Here is a 20,496-nt window from a genome sequence, read left to right as displayed (position 1 = left end):
CATTGGTGCAAATCGGTGGTAATATATTGCACAACATAAACTATTCGAAATGATGACTTTTTAAGCGGGATTAAAATACCTTTTCAGATCTCTTTTTTTTTTTTTTTTTTTTTTTTTTTTGTCTTGTCCAGCATTTAAGCAGGCAAAATGGATTTTCTGTCTACTGTGTTCTGCTGGGCAAATTTACTTTGCCTACCTTTTCAGATCTGTATGATTACCAATTTAAAATGGTTCTCCCCAGTAAGGGACTTATTTGATGTGTTGGAATTATTTTATGTCAGATTCATCAAGGCTAAAGTTTGGGCTGACCTTTAGGATTCATTTTGGGTTCACATAAATAATGGGCTTAGCAGACAGATGGATGATACAATTTTTTACAGGCAAAAGTCAAGAGGCCAGGATGAAAACTTGGAACTTTAAGGGTATTTTTAATCCATTAGATTTGTGATGGAAGCTATATTCATGGGGAAAAGGTTTATTACATCTCAATAAAAGATGAGATACTTTAAAATTTGTGTCTGATATGAACATTTTCTTTACGTTTGTATCAATTTGTGTGTGTAGATAATACGTGTTCATGAATAAATGAGCGAAATATATTGGTTGTTGTTTATTTCCAAGGCATTGATTATATTTTTAAAAGTAATCCTTATTTATCAAAACATTTTATTTAATATTTTTCTGTAAATCCAACCCTTTAATGCATTCAATGATTTAGAAGTCTACATTTAGTGTATTTACAAGTTTTGGTTTGAATAAAACATAAAAATAAGACCTCTGTTTCTTCCTGGCAGCTCAATCTGCAGTGAGGCAAACAAAACCAAATCATCTGCACTAAAGTTTTTTCATGCAGAAGAGGAATACCAGGAGCGCAGAATTTATATTAAATTCAGGTGGTCAACCAATGTTTTTATAAATTCAGGGTGTCTTAAGTATAAATGTATATAAAAGTTTGATTTTCACTGGGTAATTAGCAGCAGTTATAAAGACTTGATTATGTGATGTATTTTTTCAGGTGAAAAAAGCTACAGGAAGGGACAACATCAGAAAATCAACACATTCTTAATGGAAATTGTTTTACTAAATGCTGGAATATTTTCTCATATTACAAATAGGATTTAAAGAATCCATCTATAAGTATCAAGTAAATAATCACACTCTTCTTTAGTAATGAATTCTTCAAAAGTAAGTTTAAGTTTATCTCTGGTCCTGACAACCTCTGATCTTGAGGGCAGAGAAGCCAACTCACTTACATGATTGTAAGTGAGTTGATTGTGATTGATTGTGTTGACCCAGAAAAATGGAAAAACCAAAGATAAGAGGAAAGCTGAGTCAGCCTGGACTCATGGCTGTTTTTCAGTCAAATTACTTCTATCAGACACTGTACATAATATGTATATAATATCTCTGCTTCCATCAAACCTTGATGCTACAGTCGGTTTCAACCTGGCATGGCACACAGCAAGGTCAGGACTCTGTAATTGTGTAACAGATGAGTTTTGCTCTAAAGAAAGAAAAAGAAGTAAAAACCTGAGTCAGACTGAATGTACAGCTTTTGCAAGAGGTCTTTTTTGGACATTGCTGAACATGTTTTTCCTCCCTGTTTCTGGTGCTGCTGTTTACATTGTCCAGGTAAAAATGTCAAGACTTCAAAATGTAATATGACAATGCAAGGGACCGCATACACAGTCACCTCACCTGTAAGAAAAAAAAGAACAACGGCATTTCGTGGTGCTGTAGCAGATCATTCTTTAATGTCATGACAAACAAAATTGTAAACATAGTAACAGATGCAACTTGTGTTGTGTAACACAACATAAACACAGCAAGTTGTTCATTAGAAATGTCATAATGAGCTTTTCTATTCCATATAATGTGTTTCAATAAATTTGAGTAAAAAGCTTAAACCAACAAATGACAATGAGGGTCTTTGTGCTTTGTTACTGTTGGGTGAAAGAAAAACAAAGGAGAGCTGTAGCAAGACAAGACAAGTCTGATATCAAAACCCAAAAGCCAGTTATTCATAAATATGCAAAACAAAAGAAGCACAACGGCAGATAGATAAGGACTCCTACGAACCACAAAGCACTCCCCAGTAACATCTCAAAAAGCACCACTGAGATCACAAGCATATTATAATGCTGCAATTTTCCACTTCACAATTTTCTTGTGCCATGACAGTGAAAAGGGGTTATATCAAACTAATGAAAATGGGATGAAGACAGTTGCTTTCAGGCATTTCTTTCAGATTAAATAAATGGGGAGACTCTGGCTTCAGCTGCCGCTTCCTGGGTGGGTGGGTGACCATCCCTGCAACAGTCTCGGCTCTGGTTTCCACGTCAGATGCTGGTTACTCAGGACTTGGACCCCTCTTGGTCTGTCCCTATTCATTGGGAGGGGGGCATTGTTCCTTAGGCATGACCACTCAGCACAACTCACTCCTGTTTAGTACACACCCACATCCCTGCACACAGACACGTACACACAAACACGACCACACCCATATGCTCATTGCCACTGTGTTCGTAGTTGTTCATGGTTTTTAGTTTTTCTTCCAAAGGTTCTCCTGATGTCTGTTTTGTTTTCTTTGAAGCTTTAGAAAGTTTACTGTTGTAGTCATGTTTAGATTTTCTGAGGATTCATTGCAGTTGTTCTGGTTTGTTTTCTACTTTTTTGTTTTTACTTCCCCTTTTTCTCTTCTTTATATATATTTCTCCTTTTCCCACCGTTTCCATCTGTTGTCTCTGTTCTGGTCCAGCAGTTATAAGTAGAAATGGAAAAAAACATATATGATATAAATTATATTATAATAAAGAATAACCTTCATCTCCAAAAGGCTCATGATGGCAGGCAAAATTTGTTCAGCACAATATGGCAGGCAGATCATCATTCTGCCATTGTGGTGCTGGACAGGATAGATTAAAAAAAAAAAAAAAAGTAAATAAAGTGCATTTATTTTTCTGGCATAGTGATAGTGACCTTTAAAAACCCCAACATACTTCAGCTCACTGGCCTTCATCGGAGGGTTGAATGATTAATGAGTTTGTGCAAATGAAAAAAAGGAAGTATTACTTCACCAAGTAAGCGTTGTGATCTTTATCCCTACTGTTGCAGTGGTGGGTGTGTCTGTTACCCTGGCAACCAGAACCTTTACCTGAATCTGATCCATAATTAGCAGCCGTATTTAAACCTGCTTGGCCTTTTTAGTCGTCACCACATTATTTGTTGTGATTTCTTAGTTCCTGTCAGGAATCCAGACCTGCCTGCCTGCCTGCCTGCCTTCTTCTTCACACCATCATCATTCTTTTACTCACATCCAACCTGTTTAACAGTCGGAAAAACTACAATAAACCCTTCTTATTTCTACTAAGGTCTGAGACCTGGTTTGGACCAGATATGAAGTTGAACATACAACAGAAATGGCATAATTTGAGATGACTTCAGCAAGGGATCATAATGAATAACATTACAAGATCATTTTACAAAGAAAATAATATACATGTTCACAAGGATATTTACAAGAAACATTTACTATCAGGCCCGACTTAGTGGTCTGTAATTTGAAAATCCAAGTTTGCTTCGTCTAGCACCTTTTCTTATGGATAGTGGATACGATTAATTGTCCTCATAATGCTAAAAGAGCATTATAAGCATAATGCTGGAAGAATAAAACTATTGTTGGAATCAGAAAGTCACACACTTCAACACATTGGACCATTTGTCAAATAAAGTAGATTCCAAAGAGATTTACCAAAGGACTCAACATCTGTCAGTTTGGAGGAATTATTCCACCTGCACATTAGAGTTTAGTTACCTTATATAGATAAAAACTTCTGGACTTTATTATCTGTGGGCTTCACGAGTTTGCATGAGTAATGTAGTGTCACGTTTTTCCCTCACAGAGACCTCCTTTTCCTATATTTGCATAAAATTGCATGATATTAGAGTTGGTCTTTGTGAACAGCACCTTTGAAACTCATCATCAGAGCAGACATGTGTTGGAACCTTCAGCAAAAGGAAATACTGGGGGTACTTTGAAACTTATGGGAGTTTTGTAAACGCCTCAGGTAGAAGTGCAGGTAAATTTCACAGACACCGTCTCTTTGCTCTCCCAGCTGTGTTCTGTTTTCAGTCTGAGGTTAAATGTCTTCTCAGTCAGAAAAGGATCTGTCCTGCACGCTCTGCCATGACATCTTCAAAGCGCCTGTCGAGCTGGACTGCAGCCACAGCTTCTGTAAGCACTGCCTACAGGGATGGTGGTCCAAGAAACAAACGCACATGTGCCCTCTTTGTGAGAAGATATCTTTGTTAAAAGAACCAGTCTGTGACATGGAGCTAAAGAACCTGTGTGAAGCCTTCTTACTGGGGGCAGATCAAAAAGCCTCTGCAAAGCCTGAAGCCTTTTGCCATCTGCACTCTGAGAAACTCAAACTGTTTTGTTTGGAGCATCAGCGGCCTGTTTGCCTCATCTGTCGAGATTCAAAAACACACACTGCCCACCAATTCAGACCTATCAACGAAGCTGCAGAGGATCACAAAGAGGAGCTGCAGAAATGTCTGAAGTGCCTAAAAGAGAAACTTGAGCTCTTAAGACAAGTTAAAGGAAACTTGGTTCAAACAGAAGATCACATTAAGATTCAGACACAGAGCACAGAGATGCAGATTACTGAGCAGTTCAAGAAGCTTCATCAGTTTCTGCAAGAAGAAGAGCAGGCAAGGATAACGGTTCTGAGGAAGGAAGAAAAGCAGAAGACTCAGATAATAAAAGGGAAGATTAAGGATCTGAGCAGGAGCATTGCAGCTCTTTCAGACACAATCGCAGTCACAGAGAAGGAGCTGAGAGCTGAAGACATCTCATTTCTGCAGAACTACAAGGCTACAGTTAAAAGAGTCCATCAGCAACCCCTGCTGGATGATCCACAGCTGGTTCCAGGCGCTCTGATCGATGTAGCCAAACATCTGGGCAACCTGAACTTTAATGTTTGGAACAAGCTGAAGGAGATTGTTTCCTACTTTCCTTTGATTCTGGATCCAAATACAGTTGAACCACACCTCATCCTGTCCGATGACCTGACCAGTGTGATGTTTGGACAGCGGCAGAAGCTCCCTGCCAATCTAGAGCGGTTCGAGCAACGGCACTGTGTCCTGAGCGCTGAAGGCTTCAGCTCTGGGACTTACAGCTGGGATGTTGAGGTGAGAAATGAGCAATTCTGGGGCGTAGGAGTGTTACAAGAGTCAGTTCAAAGAAAGGGAAAAATACACACTGGCTACTGGGGAATATGTCTTTTTAATAAGAAATATACAGCAGTCTCTCCGCCACTTCCAAACACAGATCTCCCAGTGAAGAAGCTACAGAGGATCAGAGTCCAACTGGACTGGGACCAAGGGAAGTTGTCTTTCGCTGATCTTGATACAAACAAACACATTCACACCTTCAAACACACTTTCACCAAGAAGTTGTTTCCTTATATTTCCACCAAGAATGAGTTGCCCATTAGGATATTACCAGCAACAAATGTGCAAAATACCACTTTATCAACAGGTTTTTAGGGATGTTTGTGGTTATTTAGCAACCTCTGTACAGTATGAAAAATGTTACCATATGAATGTTCTGATTTTTATTTCTTTGCACAGTTTTCATGCAAACTATTTAATGTTTTTTACTCAACTTCATTTGTCATGTATCTTGAATAAAATGGAGTAAAGATTTATTTTAAAGTTTTGCCCGTTTTCATCTTAATTATTGTTGACCGTTGTCCAGAACTCTGAGCAAAGCAGGTAGTCGTAAATGTGCTTTACAAATAAACTTGAAATTAATTTCTGTATTTGATCTGTACATTTTTGTTTCTGAGTTTTTGTACAGTTTTTTCTTTCATATGACAAAGGAAAAAGGAACAAAATGTATAAGGGTAAAGATTTTCAATATTCCAAGAAATATGTCAAAGAAAACAGATCTACTGGTTGAGATATTTAACTTGTTTGCAACCATTGTGCAGTGGTGTACACACATATCTTCAGTTAATATATTGTCATTGAGGATGTTACCAATGTCCATGGAACGGCTTAAAATCCCTTTATTAACATCTTTGGAGTTAATTATTGTCAGCATGATAAACATTTTCCTTCGTGTTAAAGTAACTTTCTTTTAACTTGTCTACCCAGGAACAATCCTGCTTTTCAAGTTGGCAATGAATGAATGAATGAATGAATGAATGAATGAATGAACGAATGAATGTGGAACTTTAACTTGTGTATGACAACAAATGAATTAGAGAAATTCAGGCTATTTGCAATATTAATATAAGAAAGTTAATGGACCTGAAATATGAAACATTTTCTGCTTTTTGAAATTTGTATTTTTTTTAAGCATGGGGTAACATCTTGGTAATTCAATCACAAATTTGATGATGCAAGGTTTATCATTTCTACTTTAATAAAATTCAATGAAACCCTGTTCTGACATAACATTTATAAACACATGCATCTATAATGTTACTAGTGGGGACTAAAAACAGGAGCCATCAAGAGGAGAGAGAGAGAGAGATGAGATCTGGTTAGGATGCCTCCCGGGTGAGGGGTTCTGGGCATCTTCAACTGGGAGGAGGCCCCAGGGAAGACCCAGACATGAGTAACTACATCTATGGAATGGCCTGGGAACCCCTTAGGATGCATAAATGAATGGATGTGCACTTGGCCGACAAAGTCAGTTTAGCACAATCAGGTTTTTTTTTTTTTTATGTGCACCAAAGAAAATGAATCAAACTTATTGAAAAGAGCTTCCTTTTTTTTCTTAAATCCTCTTCTAAAATCATGTGACTGAAACACTTTTTTTCTGCTACCTAAAATTAAGTACAGTGAATCGGGGGACAAAGAAGGATTCAATATTTTGACTAAGTTGTGCTTCAGTGTCGTTGTTGCTCTTCATTACTGCCCATTCATAATCTACAAGTTTAGCCTGAGATGGCCTCTAAACCAAACAAATCCAGAAAACTGATTTTCACATGGACATAAAAAGACAGCACACTGATACAACATGAGGTCAGTAGTTTATATTATCTTTAAAAGAAAAAAATAACTTCATTACAAGAATGGGATTCATTCATTGAGATTGTCTTAACACATTCAGACATCTGAATACAGATAATCACTAACAACCGTAGAGCCACTGGTCGACACACACAGGCACGTGTCTGAACTGAGAGCTGACTAATGAGTTGTACATGACCGGTCAGTGTTAAGAGGTCAAATGTAAATAACTCATCAATACTGGTACCTCTGCAGCCAAACCAGCAGTAACATGGACAAGCTCTAGAAACCTTCAAATACAGAGGATTTAGTTTACTTTTTCAGGAGACACAATTCACAACATTTGACATCATTTTCAGTCTAACATCAGTTAAAAGCATAAGATATGTTGCCAGACATGACAAGACGTTTTTGATTCAGGACTGAATTTCATTTAGTGCCTCAGAAAATAATTCCTGATATCCAATATTTTTGTTCAGGACAGAATGAAGGAAGATTTGTAAGCTTAGTAACTCTTACTTCCCATGTTGGACAAACAAGTGAGACTCAATATCAATTTCTTACTGTGGTATTAACCATTATACCAAAGGCTTCAGCTACAGCCAGCAGTGTTTTAGTCACAACAAAGCTGGAACTCATCCTGGATTGAAACAATGCGTCTGCCCTGCAGTGAAGAGAAACTTTAGCTTGCTAATAAGTGCTAATGCGCTATTCAGTAGTAGATAAAACTGTTTTAGCTCTTTTCTTCTGCTGAACGATATATATATAAATCACAAAAAACAAAAAACTGACATGTCATAGGGGAAGTTTTTTTTTTTTTTTTAAATTAATTAGAAAGAAGCAAAGCAAATGTTCAAAATGCTACTGAGAACATGTTTACCTGTAATTTTGCTGGTAGGGAAAAGACCTGTGTTTGGTTTACATAACTATGGTCAGACTGAAATACTATTATTTCATCTTGATTTTAAAAAGAAACTTCCATTCTGATGCATCTTTACAGGCGTGCATAGGATTTAACTAACTACGCCATGCGTGGCAAAGAAATGATTTGAGATCTAGAAATGAAAAACATACTCGTCAGATATGTTTAACGTTTTTGCTGAGGATCACTTGAACAAAACAGGCCAGACTCTTATAGGTGAAGCACACATTTGTACCGATAAGGCAGGTAATGAATGGAAAATTTTTGAACCCCTAATTTCGCCAATTTATTTGGGCAACCAACACTTTTCAAAACTGCTGTTAACTTCATAAATAATTTCTACAATAAATAAATCCATCATTTTCAAAGGAAAAAAAGAGTTTGGATGTGGGAAATTTAAAAGAGAAAAACTTATTAAAAAAAAAAAAAAAACAAAAAAAAAAAAACAAAAGGCTGAATTGTCAAAGATTATTACATGATGCATCATTTGCAGGTTAGCGTTGATGTAGCCAACTAGTATACAGCTGAGAGGAATAAGTCCAAATTAGACTGAAATGTCCTAAAAGAGGACGAAGACTTCTGATTTACTTGATACAAAACTTTGACTTGAGTTCACCTTTTCCACCGTAGGCAACATTTTCTTAGTTAGAAACCAGATTTATCTTGACAGACTTGACTAAAACCCTCAGAAACACCAGAATGATGTTACTAGGTCCCGAGGTACACCGTGTAAATCACTGCAGTAACATGTAGTCAACAAAAGTTAGCAGGTGGTGTGAAAGACTTCTTTAAACCAAAACATTTCAAACCAAGTCTACCTGAAGCATCTGTAAACATAAAACACGAGCAGTAACTGTTTTGGGGTTTTTTTTTTTTAAGTGTAGCCAACAGCTTTCATGCTACAAGCAAAGAGCAGAGAATCTGTTGATTTTACACCTGCCAGTATAATCTCTATGAAGAAAACAAATATGATTATGTGTATGCTGGACTTACATTCACTAAATGAACACAAACATGACTTCGGTTTGTTTAAACATTCACATTTTCAGATGGTGTTTTAAGAAACCGTATTTCCCTTCCCTCTGGTAGACATCTGCAGCTTTAACTGCATTTTGTTTAGCAGATCAAATCAGAGTGTTTCATTTCAACATGTAGATGTTGTTTGATCCTCTAGTGTCCCTTCACTTACAATATTCAGAGTAAATCCATCATAATGAATCTTAACAGCAGTCTACATACCACTCCCTAACCCCACCAACCTCAAAACATCTTCATTATTAACCCCAACACCAAGTGTACAAGCCCCTCCCTTACCTTTTGTCACCTTTCCAATACGTTTGACTAAGCTCCTGCTGTCTGTTTTTGACTTGCACCGCCATTATTTACGAGTAGAATATGCAGCAGAGCAGGGCTTAAAAAGGCCCCAAATTATTTTCATAAAGAAAGGAAAAAAAGAAACAAGCCTTTTGTTCCTCCCTTTCCTCCACCATCTGGCACAATTAGTGTGTTCAGTCCAGTTTGTATAAAATTGAGCAGGGATTTCCTCCTTTCTCCACCCGATGCTACATGATGATTCGTGGCTCTGGGACTGACTCGTTGATGGATTTATGAGGCAGGACGTTGGCACCGTTCAGGTAAAGCTCATCATTCACAATCACGTCCTCCCCCAACACTGTCACATTCTCCATGCGCACCTGATGACACAGATAAACGCAAACACAACTCATCATCAGTCCTGCAAAACAGACATAACAAGTTTCTATATTTCAAGTATGAGATGAGAGTTTGGTGAGACAGAGGAAGCAGAATAACTGCGAAGGTTTTTGACTCAACCTTCTGTAGTTGCTGTAGTTAAAGAACAGGTACATTTTCAATGTATGTGTTCCAACATAGCATATATAGACATATGTAATGGCACCTCTTTGGAGACTAAATGTGAATTTCCCCCTGATGGCTGAAGAGCTGGGAAGGAGTGTTCTTTTCCTTTGCAGTAAACTGTAATAACCAGAAGTCCGAAACAACCTCGAAACATCAAGACTGCAGTGGCTGAGACACATGCATAAGCTTTCAGCTTGTATTTAGAAAGGATCTCAGTACCTGGACTCAGTAACATCCGTCCTTATTGTTCTAAATCCCTGTTTCCACTGAGCCGATTGCTTTGGGGAGGTACACTCAGGTACGCTATATTACGTGTTTCCATTATAAAACTGTCTCATACATCTGAACCAAACTGCACCATTTCTGGACCCCCTTCAGTTGAAGTTTCCACAGAAAATGGAGCAACTGCCGTCATGCGAGATTGATGGAAAGAAAAATGTCACTGCCCACAACAAAAAGTAAGCACAAAACAAACGCAACGTTGCCGTTCAGTCGGCAGAAAGATAAAAGGTAAAGGATTCCTGCAAACAGCACGATCGAGTTAGATCTGGAACTCTAAACTTTCCAAGCTATAGTTGTTTTTTTTCCATTGTTGTTTCGTTTGTAACATTACGATAGTTGTTGTCGCACTAGTATGATGCAACGCTAGGCAAACACCGCACAGTGGCAGTCCGACTTGCAGTGAAAACATTCACCTGTATTGGCAGGCAACGCTCTCCTCTGACACCAAGGGGGAGCTTCAAAAACATTCTGCACTTCCATGTCATATTTAGTTTTATTTTTTATGAGATTCCTGATGTTTCTTGAATTAAAATATCAGCATTATTTCGTCAGCTTTGTGTGTTTATTCATTTATTAACTTATGTTTGAGACGGTTTTGCATGATACCTTCATGGGTGATCAATGCGTGGTGGCGCTACCCTCTGTTAGTGGATTTATGCAGCCTTACCACTCATCCCGTGTAGAAGTGCACGGATCTATGACAAATTTGTTACTGTAGAAAACTAAACATTTTCATTTTTATTATTATTTTTATTATTATTATTATTACTACTATGCATTACTTTGATCAACCGAGGTTGTGGTGAATGTGCTTTACAAATAAACTTGAACTTAATAAAAAATATTGGCCACAACAGACTTGAAGTAGCTAATAAACAGGACTGACTTTAGTCCTTCTGATTTTGATTATGATGCGTGTTTGTTTCTGAGCTAAGACGCAGACGGCTCATTCTTCGGCCCATTTCAGTGACACTGACTCAATGCAGGGGCTGTTTTTTAGCACTGTGGACAGTAGTTTTATTTGTTTGTTGTGCGCTGCAAGCTGTCGGACGGTTAACCTCTCCATTTGCCTGTTTTTTTGTGGTTGTTAAAATAACTTTCCAACCCTTATCCACATTTTTATTCAAAGCTTTTTAAATTTAACCTCTTTGGTTCGCATGAATATTTTGTTTTCAGTTACGTTTGGATGCTTGTTAATGATGACCGTTTTCATTTACTCACCCACTGGCCGACAGAGGAGCTCCACCCCACGATGCAGCTCTCCAACCAGGAATGCGATCGAACCCTCGACCCTTTTAACACCGTGCACCGTTTTATCCTCACACCATCCTCCACAACAACACCGGCGCCGATGGTGACGTTCGGACCGATGGTGCAGTTCTCCCCAATCTGTGCTGTTGGATCCTAAAGAACAAAAAAAGAATTTCTCATATTCATCATGGAGTGAAGTCATTTTTTTGACAAGTAGTATCAACAAGCTGCACCTACCACCAGAACGTTGCCAAGGAAACCAGGCCCTGTGCGTAGCCTTTCGGGGGCGTGTTGTCTTAACGACTGGAGGTACATACACATTCCTGTCAGGAAGTCTTTAGGCTGACCAATGTCCATCCAGAAACCTGCAGAAAGACAGATTGACAAACAGAAAAAAGCCAGACAAATAAGGAGTTGGTCTCTATGGTTACCAACAGGCGTCTCCTAGAAATCACCAACAGATGAGTTATTGAACAACAAGATCACACAATCAGCACAGAATAGAGACTACTAAACATCATCTTACTTCAAACTCTGCCATATACACTGATCAGCCATATCAATAAGACCATCTGCCTAGACTGAGTGGGTCCTCCACAGACCTGAAGGTATGCTGCGTTATCAGTAGCAGATCCCTGCAAGTCACATGGGATGTTCAGTCCATCAAGGCTTCGCTGTACTTGTGCATTCCACAGATACTCAGCTGGACCGACTTCTGGAGAATCTGGAGGCCAGATCAACACCTCAAACTGGTTTTCCTCAAACCATTCCTGCAGTTTTCCCTTTTTCCCCACAGGGTTCATTTAGGTGTCATGTCTTTCCCCAGGTAAAGACTTGCCCTTCCACGTACTGTAAAATAATTGACTAATTGTTTCAACAGTGGAACCATTGATTTGAGCAGCAGTAGCTCTTAAACTAGATTGGAAAAAAAACCTCCAATATGTTCCCACTGGGACATTATTGCTGGTTCACCAGCAATAACATTGCTGCAATAACATTGCTGGTGAACCATTTCCTTCCAACTACCTCCAACTACTAACTACTGTAGAGAATCTGAGCAGTTGTGTAGTTGTTATGACCCTGCTGTCAAAACAAACTCAAATCCTCATGCTTGCATTGTTTTCTGCTTCCAACACTTTGAACAAATCAATTGGGAGCCTATTATTCCTGCCTACATTAACCTCACCTTCTTCTCTTTAACAAGGTAACCCATGGTCTGAGTTACAGATGGTTGATCAGTGTATTTTTTATTCCATAAAAAAAAATCTATGGTTTGGTTGTACGCTTCTGTTTAAAACTGCTCTATAGTAATGAATTCAACAGAAATTATACATGAAAATTAAAACAAAAATGTTGCACAATTACATGAAGTCCAGAAAAATCTACAAGGTTGGGATACTGAGAATAATCATCACAACCAATAATACAGTTTTTGTTTTAAGAATAATATTATATACATATGTATATATATATATATATATATATATATATATATATATATATATATATATATATAAATTTTTCTACAGGTGGGGAGAGGGGTGTCTACACAACTAGTTGGCTCCACAGTTTCTTTAAAATCTGAACAAAAAAGGCTCCCGGAGAGGGACTAGGACTGAGAGAAGCACCAAGAAAAGACCAGATCTTTTATTTCTGTCTGAACATGAGAGGATATTCAGCTTATCTACAGTCTTACTGCAGAGACTCATGTTGTTATTGTTTGTTTGTTTAATAACAGGGCTTTTGGTGCTTCTCTGCCCTTAAATCTTTTCATGTCTACATGAGTTTGGATATGAGGAAAGATCCAAACACTTACGTCTGGTGGAGCTGTGAGCTGCAGGGACCAGAGCGAGCACACAGGTCAACTTCAAACAGTTGTTCGGTTACACTGATGCTGCTAACGTAACTTTAGTTACATAAAGCAGATTTTAATCTTTTTAGCTTTTTGAATTTATCATTTACTGAAATGAAAAATAAATACTGAACCGCCAAAACAGAGTTTCAAACTAAAGCAGGAGTTTTGCATTTTTTACATTTCCAGTCAAACAAGACTTTTTTTTTTATCTTTAAAACTAAAGAAACTTGTTAATAAAGTGAAGACAAAAGAGTTAATGCATCAACTCATCTTTAACTAATGTACAAAGTGCCCCAAAAAGAGTCATAAACTGAAGCATTTATCTGCTGTTTACAGCACAATCATAGTCTCCCCTGCAGTGTTGTTTTAACTTCCACTTGTTTAATTTTGTCCCGTTGTGGGAGGTGAACACAATCTCAGAATGCATCCAAACTTTCTTTCAGTATAAAAAGACACAGAAAATAAATTTCAGTGAAAATAAAGAATCAGCTCTACTGAAAGTGTCCAAATCTAAGGTTGTAGGCCTGCTCTTGTTTTGCAGTACTGTGCTGTAGTACAGCCGTAACACTGACAGTTACCTTGTAGCTCCATTGCGTACAGATGCCCCTCCTCTGCCATGACAGGGAATATTTCCTTCTCGATGGATGTTGGTCTCAGCTGACACAAACACAACATGGAGTCAGAAGTTATAAGCATGTAAAGAAAAACATATGAACACACAAACCAACCATGTATTCTGTTTTATTGCTTCATGAAGGACACACTTCTATTGAAAAGTCACCTGGATCCTGCTGAGCATGCTGGGATTGAAGATGTACATTCCAGCATTAATCTTGTTGGAAACGAAAACCTGTGGTTTCTCAACAAAGCGATGAATCCTCCCGGTGTCAGAATCAAACACCACCACACCGTATTTAGATGGCTCTTCTACCCGTGTTACCTTTGCACACACACGCACGCACACACACACACACACACACACACACACACACACACACACACACACACACACACACACACACACACACACACACACACACACACACACACACACACACACACACACACACACACACACACACACACACACACACACACACACACACACACACACACAGTTGCTCTGAAAAGCCACGGCCAAATAAAAATGACAGTTTTTTTTCTTTTTGTTCTTTATGCTGAATTTTAATAACGAGTTTCACCTGCATCAGTTTTGATCCATTTGATCCAGCAGGGGGCAGTCATCTGGCTTCTCAGTGACATTTTTCATGTTTTCTTTTGTTCCTCTAAATGAATTCTCAGCAAAGAAATATCCAGCCAATGTGGGGCTCTTAAATTCTAGCTATTATATTATACCTTTATAAAGGAATATAAAATTTTATAGTTCCATTACATTTAGTTTTCCATAAATAAATAGTTGGCTTATACAATTAAACTGAGTTTATTCACTGTCTCGAGCGTCTGTTTATACTTTGTCTTTAGTAAACTTGAATTATGCAAGCCGACTGCATGAAATGAAGAGATCCACACTGACAGGATCAGTTTCTTAAAGATAAACAATGGAAATCTGTGGATTGTTTAAATCTATAAGAATTTTGTTGTTTCTACAGAAAAGCTGTTTTTCTCCTTTAGTTTTAATTTGAAGTTTCCCTTTACAGAAATCCTCATCAAGTTCAAAGTATGGGCCGTGTTTCGTCAGCTCAGCTATTTTTTCATTTATTTGTGGACTGAAAATTTGTGGAAGAGGAAAGTTTACTTTTCATCATCTTTTATATTGATCACCTGACATGAGGAGTCCCTTAAACCAGTTTACCAGTATACGACTGGGTAAACTTCTAAAGCTTTTGAGTGGGTAGTCTGCGGCAGCTGGAAAGCTAGAATAACCTCTGCGACTATCTCACCACGATGGTTCCCTCCTTGCCGTGGTTGCGGTGGAACTGCAGCAGATCTTTGAATGGAAAATCACAGATGACGTCCGAGTTGAGGACGAAGAAAGGCTCGTTATCTACGTTCAGCAGCTCTCGGGCCAACGCCAAGGGCCCAGCTGAGCACACAAACAATTCAATCGTCATTTTCAGAGGTCTTATAAAAATCTACAGCAAAGTACGCAATAAGTTTAACCTGAAAAGTTGGGTTTTGCAAACAGATCTGTGAAAATCTGCTTTGCTTTTCTCTGATCTGCATCGCTTAATTTTCATTGAAAAAAAGAAATGTCACACTGCGTAGTATAGTTAGGTTAATTGGTGACATCAAACTCTGACTGTTTTCCAGTGTAGGCCTCTACCATGCACAAGCAGAGCTAGAGAAAAGATTCATAACCCTTCTGGGAAACACTTTAAGATGCAACGCTCCCAGTTGTGATGCACATAATCTTACTTTTGCACATCTACATTAAAAAGTACCAACATATATAATTGATCAGGTTGTTGAACTATAAAACAACCTGGATTAAATCCACGTTATGACAATGCCATACATACTACAGCTGTGTTTTAAGAGGTTTTCATCACTAAAACGACAAAAATCTGTGAAACTGTCTGGTTCTCATACTGGTACCTGTAAGCAGAATGACCTTGACTCACTAAAAACATAATAAAATCTGCTTTGTTGATGTGCTGAAATAGTTTCCTGTGTGTTTAGTTGTGTCTAAAATGAAAAGACACTCACCCGTTCCCAGAGGTTCCTTTTCGTGAGACAGAGAGATACGAATCCCAAGCTAAAGAGAAAAACAGCGAAACATTCAGGATGAGGCAGAGGGAGAACAATAATCTCTCTGATCAACTCAGAATCCATCAGAGTGAATTAAAATCTTTAGCAAGGACTGAACTGTAAGAAAACAACAGATATATAATTTATTCCTCAACTCCAGAGTTATACAAAAATCCTTAAAACACTTAACCAGAGCCTTATCTGATAAATGAAAATTTACACCTAATTAATGTGATGAAAATGTTTTCCAATATCACTTTCAAATTATACTACGCCAAAGTTTGAGCTAATATCTTTAATCTCTAACGAGAGAATTATTGATCCTATTTATTTGAAAACTAAATGTCACTGTCACCTGAATACATTTTCTAACTAAGGTAAATTCTACTAAGTTCAGTCTTTGCAAGGGGAACTAGCAAATGTTCCCTATAGTTATCATTACATTTTAACTAAGATGTGCAACTATAGATGCAGTTCAAAATAAAAAGACTGCAGTTTCCTTGAAAAATCACACACAAACTGTTCATGTTACAACCCAGATATTAGAACATAACATCAACCAAAGTTCCTGTTCTGGTAAAATATTCAAGATGCACTCTTTTAACAAAATATTTTTTTATCTGGTCTACTCGGATTAATCAGTTCCTCATAGAGCGTTGCAAGACTCTGCTCTTCAGAAAGTTAAACCTTTACGTGGTTCAGCAAGTGAGTCATTTCTGCTGCCTACTTAATTTCTCTCTGTACTCAAGTGGTGTGTTCTGCCATGTAAACATTGACCTGGTTGTAAATGAGACATCTGAGGACACACATGTCCTCATAACCAATGCAACTTCAAAGATGAGAATATGCTGTTAGCATGTGTAAAAGGTGAAAATGCAGCAAGGAAAGCCTCCATTAACAAATAGATTGTATGTTATTGTGTAGGTTCATGCATAAAAATTGCAAACTATGTTTTGGATAATTTTTAATGGTAAAATGTGTCACAACCAACAACTAAACACATTTTAAGATGTAAAGAGAACCTGGATTCATCATAACAGAGATGAAATGAAGGCTGATAAGAAACAAAGAGCAATGTTTCTATGGATCATGTTTTTGGAGAGTGGCAGTGAAGAGCTTTAGAAAAACCCCATGGAAGATGTTTTTCTTTTGGTGACAGCTTTACTAAATATATACTAGGACTTGGAAAGGTGTCAGATTGTAGTCTCATTGTGATTTTTGAACTGTAATACAACACAGTAATAATCTACAGGCAATTTTTCAAAAACATCTTTCATTTGATAATATACAGTATTTCTGGATGACTCCAGTTACAGTCACTGCAAAATCCACCCTTTATGTTACAGATTCAAGGCGTTCTTTGACTTCTTCTATTAAATAAAGAATAAGATCAGGTTTGAAAACATTTCATAACATCTTTTAACCTCCCAGAAAAATCTACACACACAAAAGAGAATCTCTTCCAGGACACTTTCTCTGCTGTTGCTTGTGCTGTCCACTCGGTGCGGCAGCCTCAGCTGTGTCAGGTGCTAAATTAAAGGCATGCCTTGTTTTGGCTGTAAATAAAGGTGTGAACTGCATGGTACACAGATAAATACATTAGTCCCAGTGATTCATTTATATCCTCCCCTCCTTTAAGTTTTGTGTTAAGGAAGCAAAACTCATAAACTCATATTTAAAAGGTTCATGCAAAAAGATTACAGGTCTATGTGCTTTTCATGCACAAATCTAGTGCTGCTCATTTTTGAAAATCAACTTTCAGGATGCTACAGCATGATCTGCACTGTGATGGACACAAAGCTGTGTTCTGAATGTTTTCATAAATTGTAGTGTGATGTTTTATTTTACATACTCTCTGTTCCTGGACTCTCATTTCTCTCTCCAGCAGCTCGGACATGTAGCTCACAGCCAGAACCACATGGTTCACCCCGGCCTGCAGACACACAAACGGTGACCAATCATTAAAGTGCCAAATTAAACCTTTAGCATTGCATCTAAATCCCAATCAGTGTCTCCACCATACCTTAACAAGAGCTTCCACCTGGTGCAGTAAGATGGGTTTGTTGCAGAACTCTACGAGTGGTTTGGGGACGCTCAGCGTGAGCGGTCGCAGCCGGGTCCCGTACCCACCCACCAGAATTAAGGCTTTCATGCTGCTGCAGCTAGCAATGGTACAAAGAGAGGACACAAGTCAACAGTGAGCGGGCTATCAGAATGAAATAGAAAAATGACAAATGCAATAAAAAAACAAAACAAGCATATTCCAAATAATTTTAAAAAAATAGTAATATGTTGGTATAAAATGTTGGTTTATAAGATATTAACAATTTTAAGAAACATTGAAATCAAAATGATCACATGGATATTGAAAAAAAAACCTGCAAGAAAAAAGATAGAATTAAAATGATAAATTGTCAGTTAAACTCTACGTGGATGGGAAAATGGAAGTTGTTTTTTTTTTTAAGTTATTAATATATTTTTCAGTGTGATGGTCCTGAAACCTTTTGAGCAGTAATGCACATCCTATACTTTATTAAATACATATTAAAAATAATTCAGAATGGAAATCCTTATATTTGGCCCTTCAACATGAGAAGCATAAAACCATGCTGGAGACACCAAACATTGTTAACGCAACAAAGACAATACTTGAAATTGATGTGCAATCACTTGACCTGTTTTTTTTTAACAGATACGTTTTATTCCCAGTTAAAAGACCATTTAAAATAAAAACTGTTGTCTCTTTATGAAGCCTGTCCTATTTATGTACTTATCCATAACACCAGAGAGGCATTAGTGAGCTGACCCCCATCCACCCACCCATCAGCTACAGTATGTCTGCTTATCCTTCTTATGGTCAGGGTGGGCTGACACTGGCACTCACATTGTATTTAGGGGTTTAAATATTGTTTCAAAAACACTGCCGAAAGTTTTCTTGAGTCACCTCTCATCTTTCTATAGTTGCTTCTTTCTCATTTGGAAAAAAAAAAATTCATACAGACAATCCGATTAGAAAAATATACATTTTCCAAACAAAGAAGAGCATACGAGGTGGTAAACATTATTTATCACATAAGATGGTGTAATTTATTCTAATTCACTAGTTTGTTATTACAGAATTAGGAGTATACTCGTTTTAATAAACTTATATAAAAATGTTTACAGCATTAACAAACGAAAACAGAAAAGGTAAAACAAACAGGTGAATAATGAAGACAGTAAATAAAACGTGTACTAATTACGGCGCTACACTGGTAGCTAATTTATATTTGGTTTAAAGACACGTGATTTTAAGCAATAGAGCATCAACTTATGTATAAAAGTTATATTTTTATCTGACGTTTTGGATGTAAGATGGATGTATGAATGTTGATGGGTTTGCATGTGTCTCTGTTGAACTTAAGTGTACCTCGCTAAAGCTAGCTTCTCCTGCTAACTTTACCAAAAGAAACTGACCATAAACCGCACCGCTAGGACTACACCACTAAGGATTTTTTCAATATGTGTGAGTGAGAGAAGAAAGTGAAAACTTACATGAATTTGTTCACTTATAGTCTTCAGCAGATTTCTGAATCACTGAAACTCAAGAAATGACACGTATGATGTTCAAACCTGAATTCCTTGTTTGGCTTCCGGTGCAGCTGACACGCGTCAAGCTGGATGACGTCAGAGATGGATAGTCCGGTCCGGCTTTTCAGAATAATAGTAAAAAATAAAAATAGCAGTAGAGTAAGTTGTCCTTTTAGCGAGGTGGAAATGTCCTAATTGTCTGAAAGCATATAACTTTAGTCACATTGGGCTACAGTTTACTTTAACACTTGTTTTGCCATGTTAATATGTTTTAAGAGTTGTACTCTATGCCTGTCTATACAGCCGGTCATAATGGTAATTAGATTTTTAAAATGACAAGCAAAGAAACATGTACACAAACAAACTAAAAGGAAATATAAAACACTTGATTTACAAAGAAATCATGCAAATATACACTATTTTCAGTATTCCTTATGTCATTTCTCAACAGGATTTCTTTAGTTAATATTTATATAATTGTTCCCTTTTTTTTATTGCCTTTTAAATTTCATGTTGCTTGGTTTTGTATTTCTGTTAATTAGATATTTTGTTTTTAGTGTTCTGATATCAACATGCTTCGAAGTATAAATCAAAATAAATTTCTTTAAAAGTAGGAGTTGTAACTCTGAGGATATATAGATGCAAAAATTGGGAAAAATATTCATTACTTTTAATGGAAATTGGTTTTAAGTCTTAATTCGAGTGCTCAAGTTACCTTGTTTTGTTTTTTTTGTTTTTTTTTTAAATTTTTTTTATAATTTTCCAAAACTTCTTCGCAAAGTTACAAAGTCGTTTTAAGAAATGACGACATACACAGTTTCCAGTCTGAATGACTGATTCTCGCTAACTTGATGGTCAATTTTATCCGTCGGAAAGTTCAGGTTGATCAAACTAAAAACCAGCATTTGTCTCTTACTTCTATATAAACTTAAATTTACTAAAAAAAAAAAAAAAAAAAGAAATTAAAAAAAAGAAAGAAAGAAAAAGGGTGCGTTTGTTTTTT

At 37.2% G+C, this 20,496-nt stretch overlaps 2 protein-coding genes across 2 annotated transcripts; one reads left to right on the top strand and one right to left on the bottom strand.

Moving 5' to 3' along the window:
• Positions 1 to 4,143: 4,143 nt before the first annotated feature.
• Positions 4,144 to 5,550, top strand: LOC306757035 (E3 ubiquitin-protein ligase TRIM39-like; the record flags this gene model as incomplete). Its single annotated transcript, XM_079241999.1, has 1 exon — positions 4,144 to 5,550. One exon carries the CDS (start codon positions 4,144 to 4,146, stop codon positions 5,548 to 5,550), a length of 1,407 nt encoding a protein of 468 aa, XP_079098125.1.
• Positions 5,551 to 7,029: 1,479 nt separating this feature from the next.
• On the bottom strand, positions 7,030 to 19,559 carry gmppb (GDP-mannose pyrophosphorylase B). The gene is made up of 10 exons (XM_079242367.1): positions 19,458 to 19,559; positions 17,947 to 18,085; positions 17,776 to 17,856; positions 15,882 to 15,930; positions 15,116 to 15,258; positions 13,996 to 14,154; positions 13,793 to 13,871; positions 11,597 to 11,724; positions 11,330 to 11,512; positions 7,030 to 9,642 (listed from the first exon to the last, which is right to left on the bottom strand). Exons 2-10 carry the CDS (start codon positions 18,073 to 18,075, stop codon positions 9,511 to 9,513), a joined length of 1,083 nt encoding a protein of 360 aa, XP_079098493.1. The 5' UTR covers positions 18,076 to 18,085; positions 19,458 to 19,559; the 3' UTR covers positions 7,030 to 9,510.
• Between the last annotated feature and the right edge of the window lie 937 nt (positions 19,560 to 20,496).

The sequence above is a fragment of the Telmatherina bonti genome, assembly GCF_933228915.1.
Source record: "Telmatherina bonti genome assembly, chromosome: 6".
Taxonomy (NCBI): Eukaryota; Metazoa; Chordata; class Actinopteri; order Atheriniformes; family Telmatherinidae; genus Telmatherina; species Telmatherina bonti.
The sequence above is the reverse complement of the archived record's forward strand: the minus strand, read 5'-3'. Positions and strand labels throughout refer to the sequence as shown.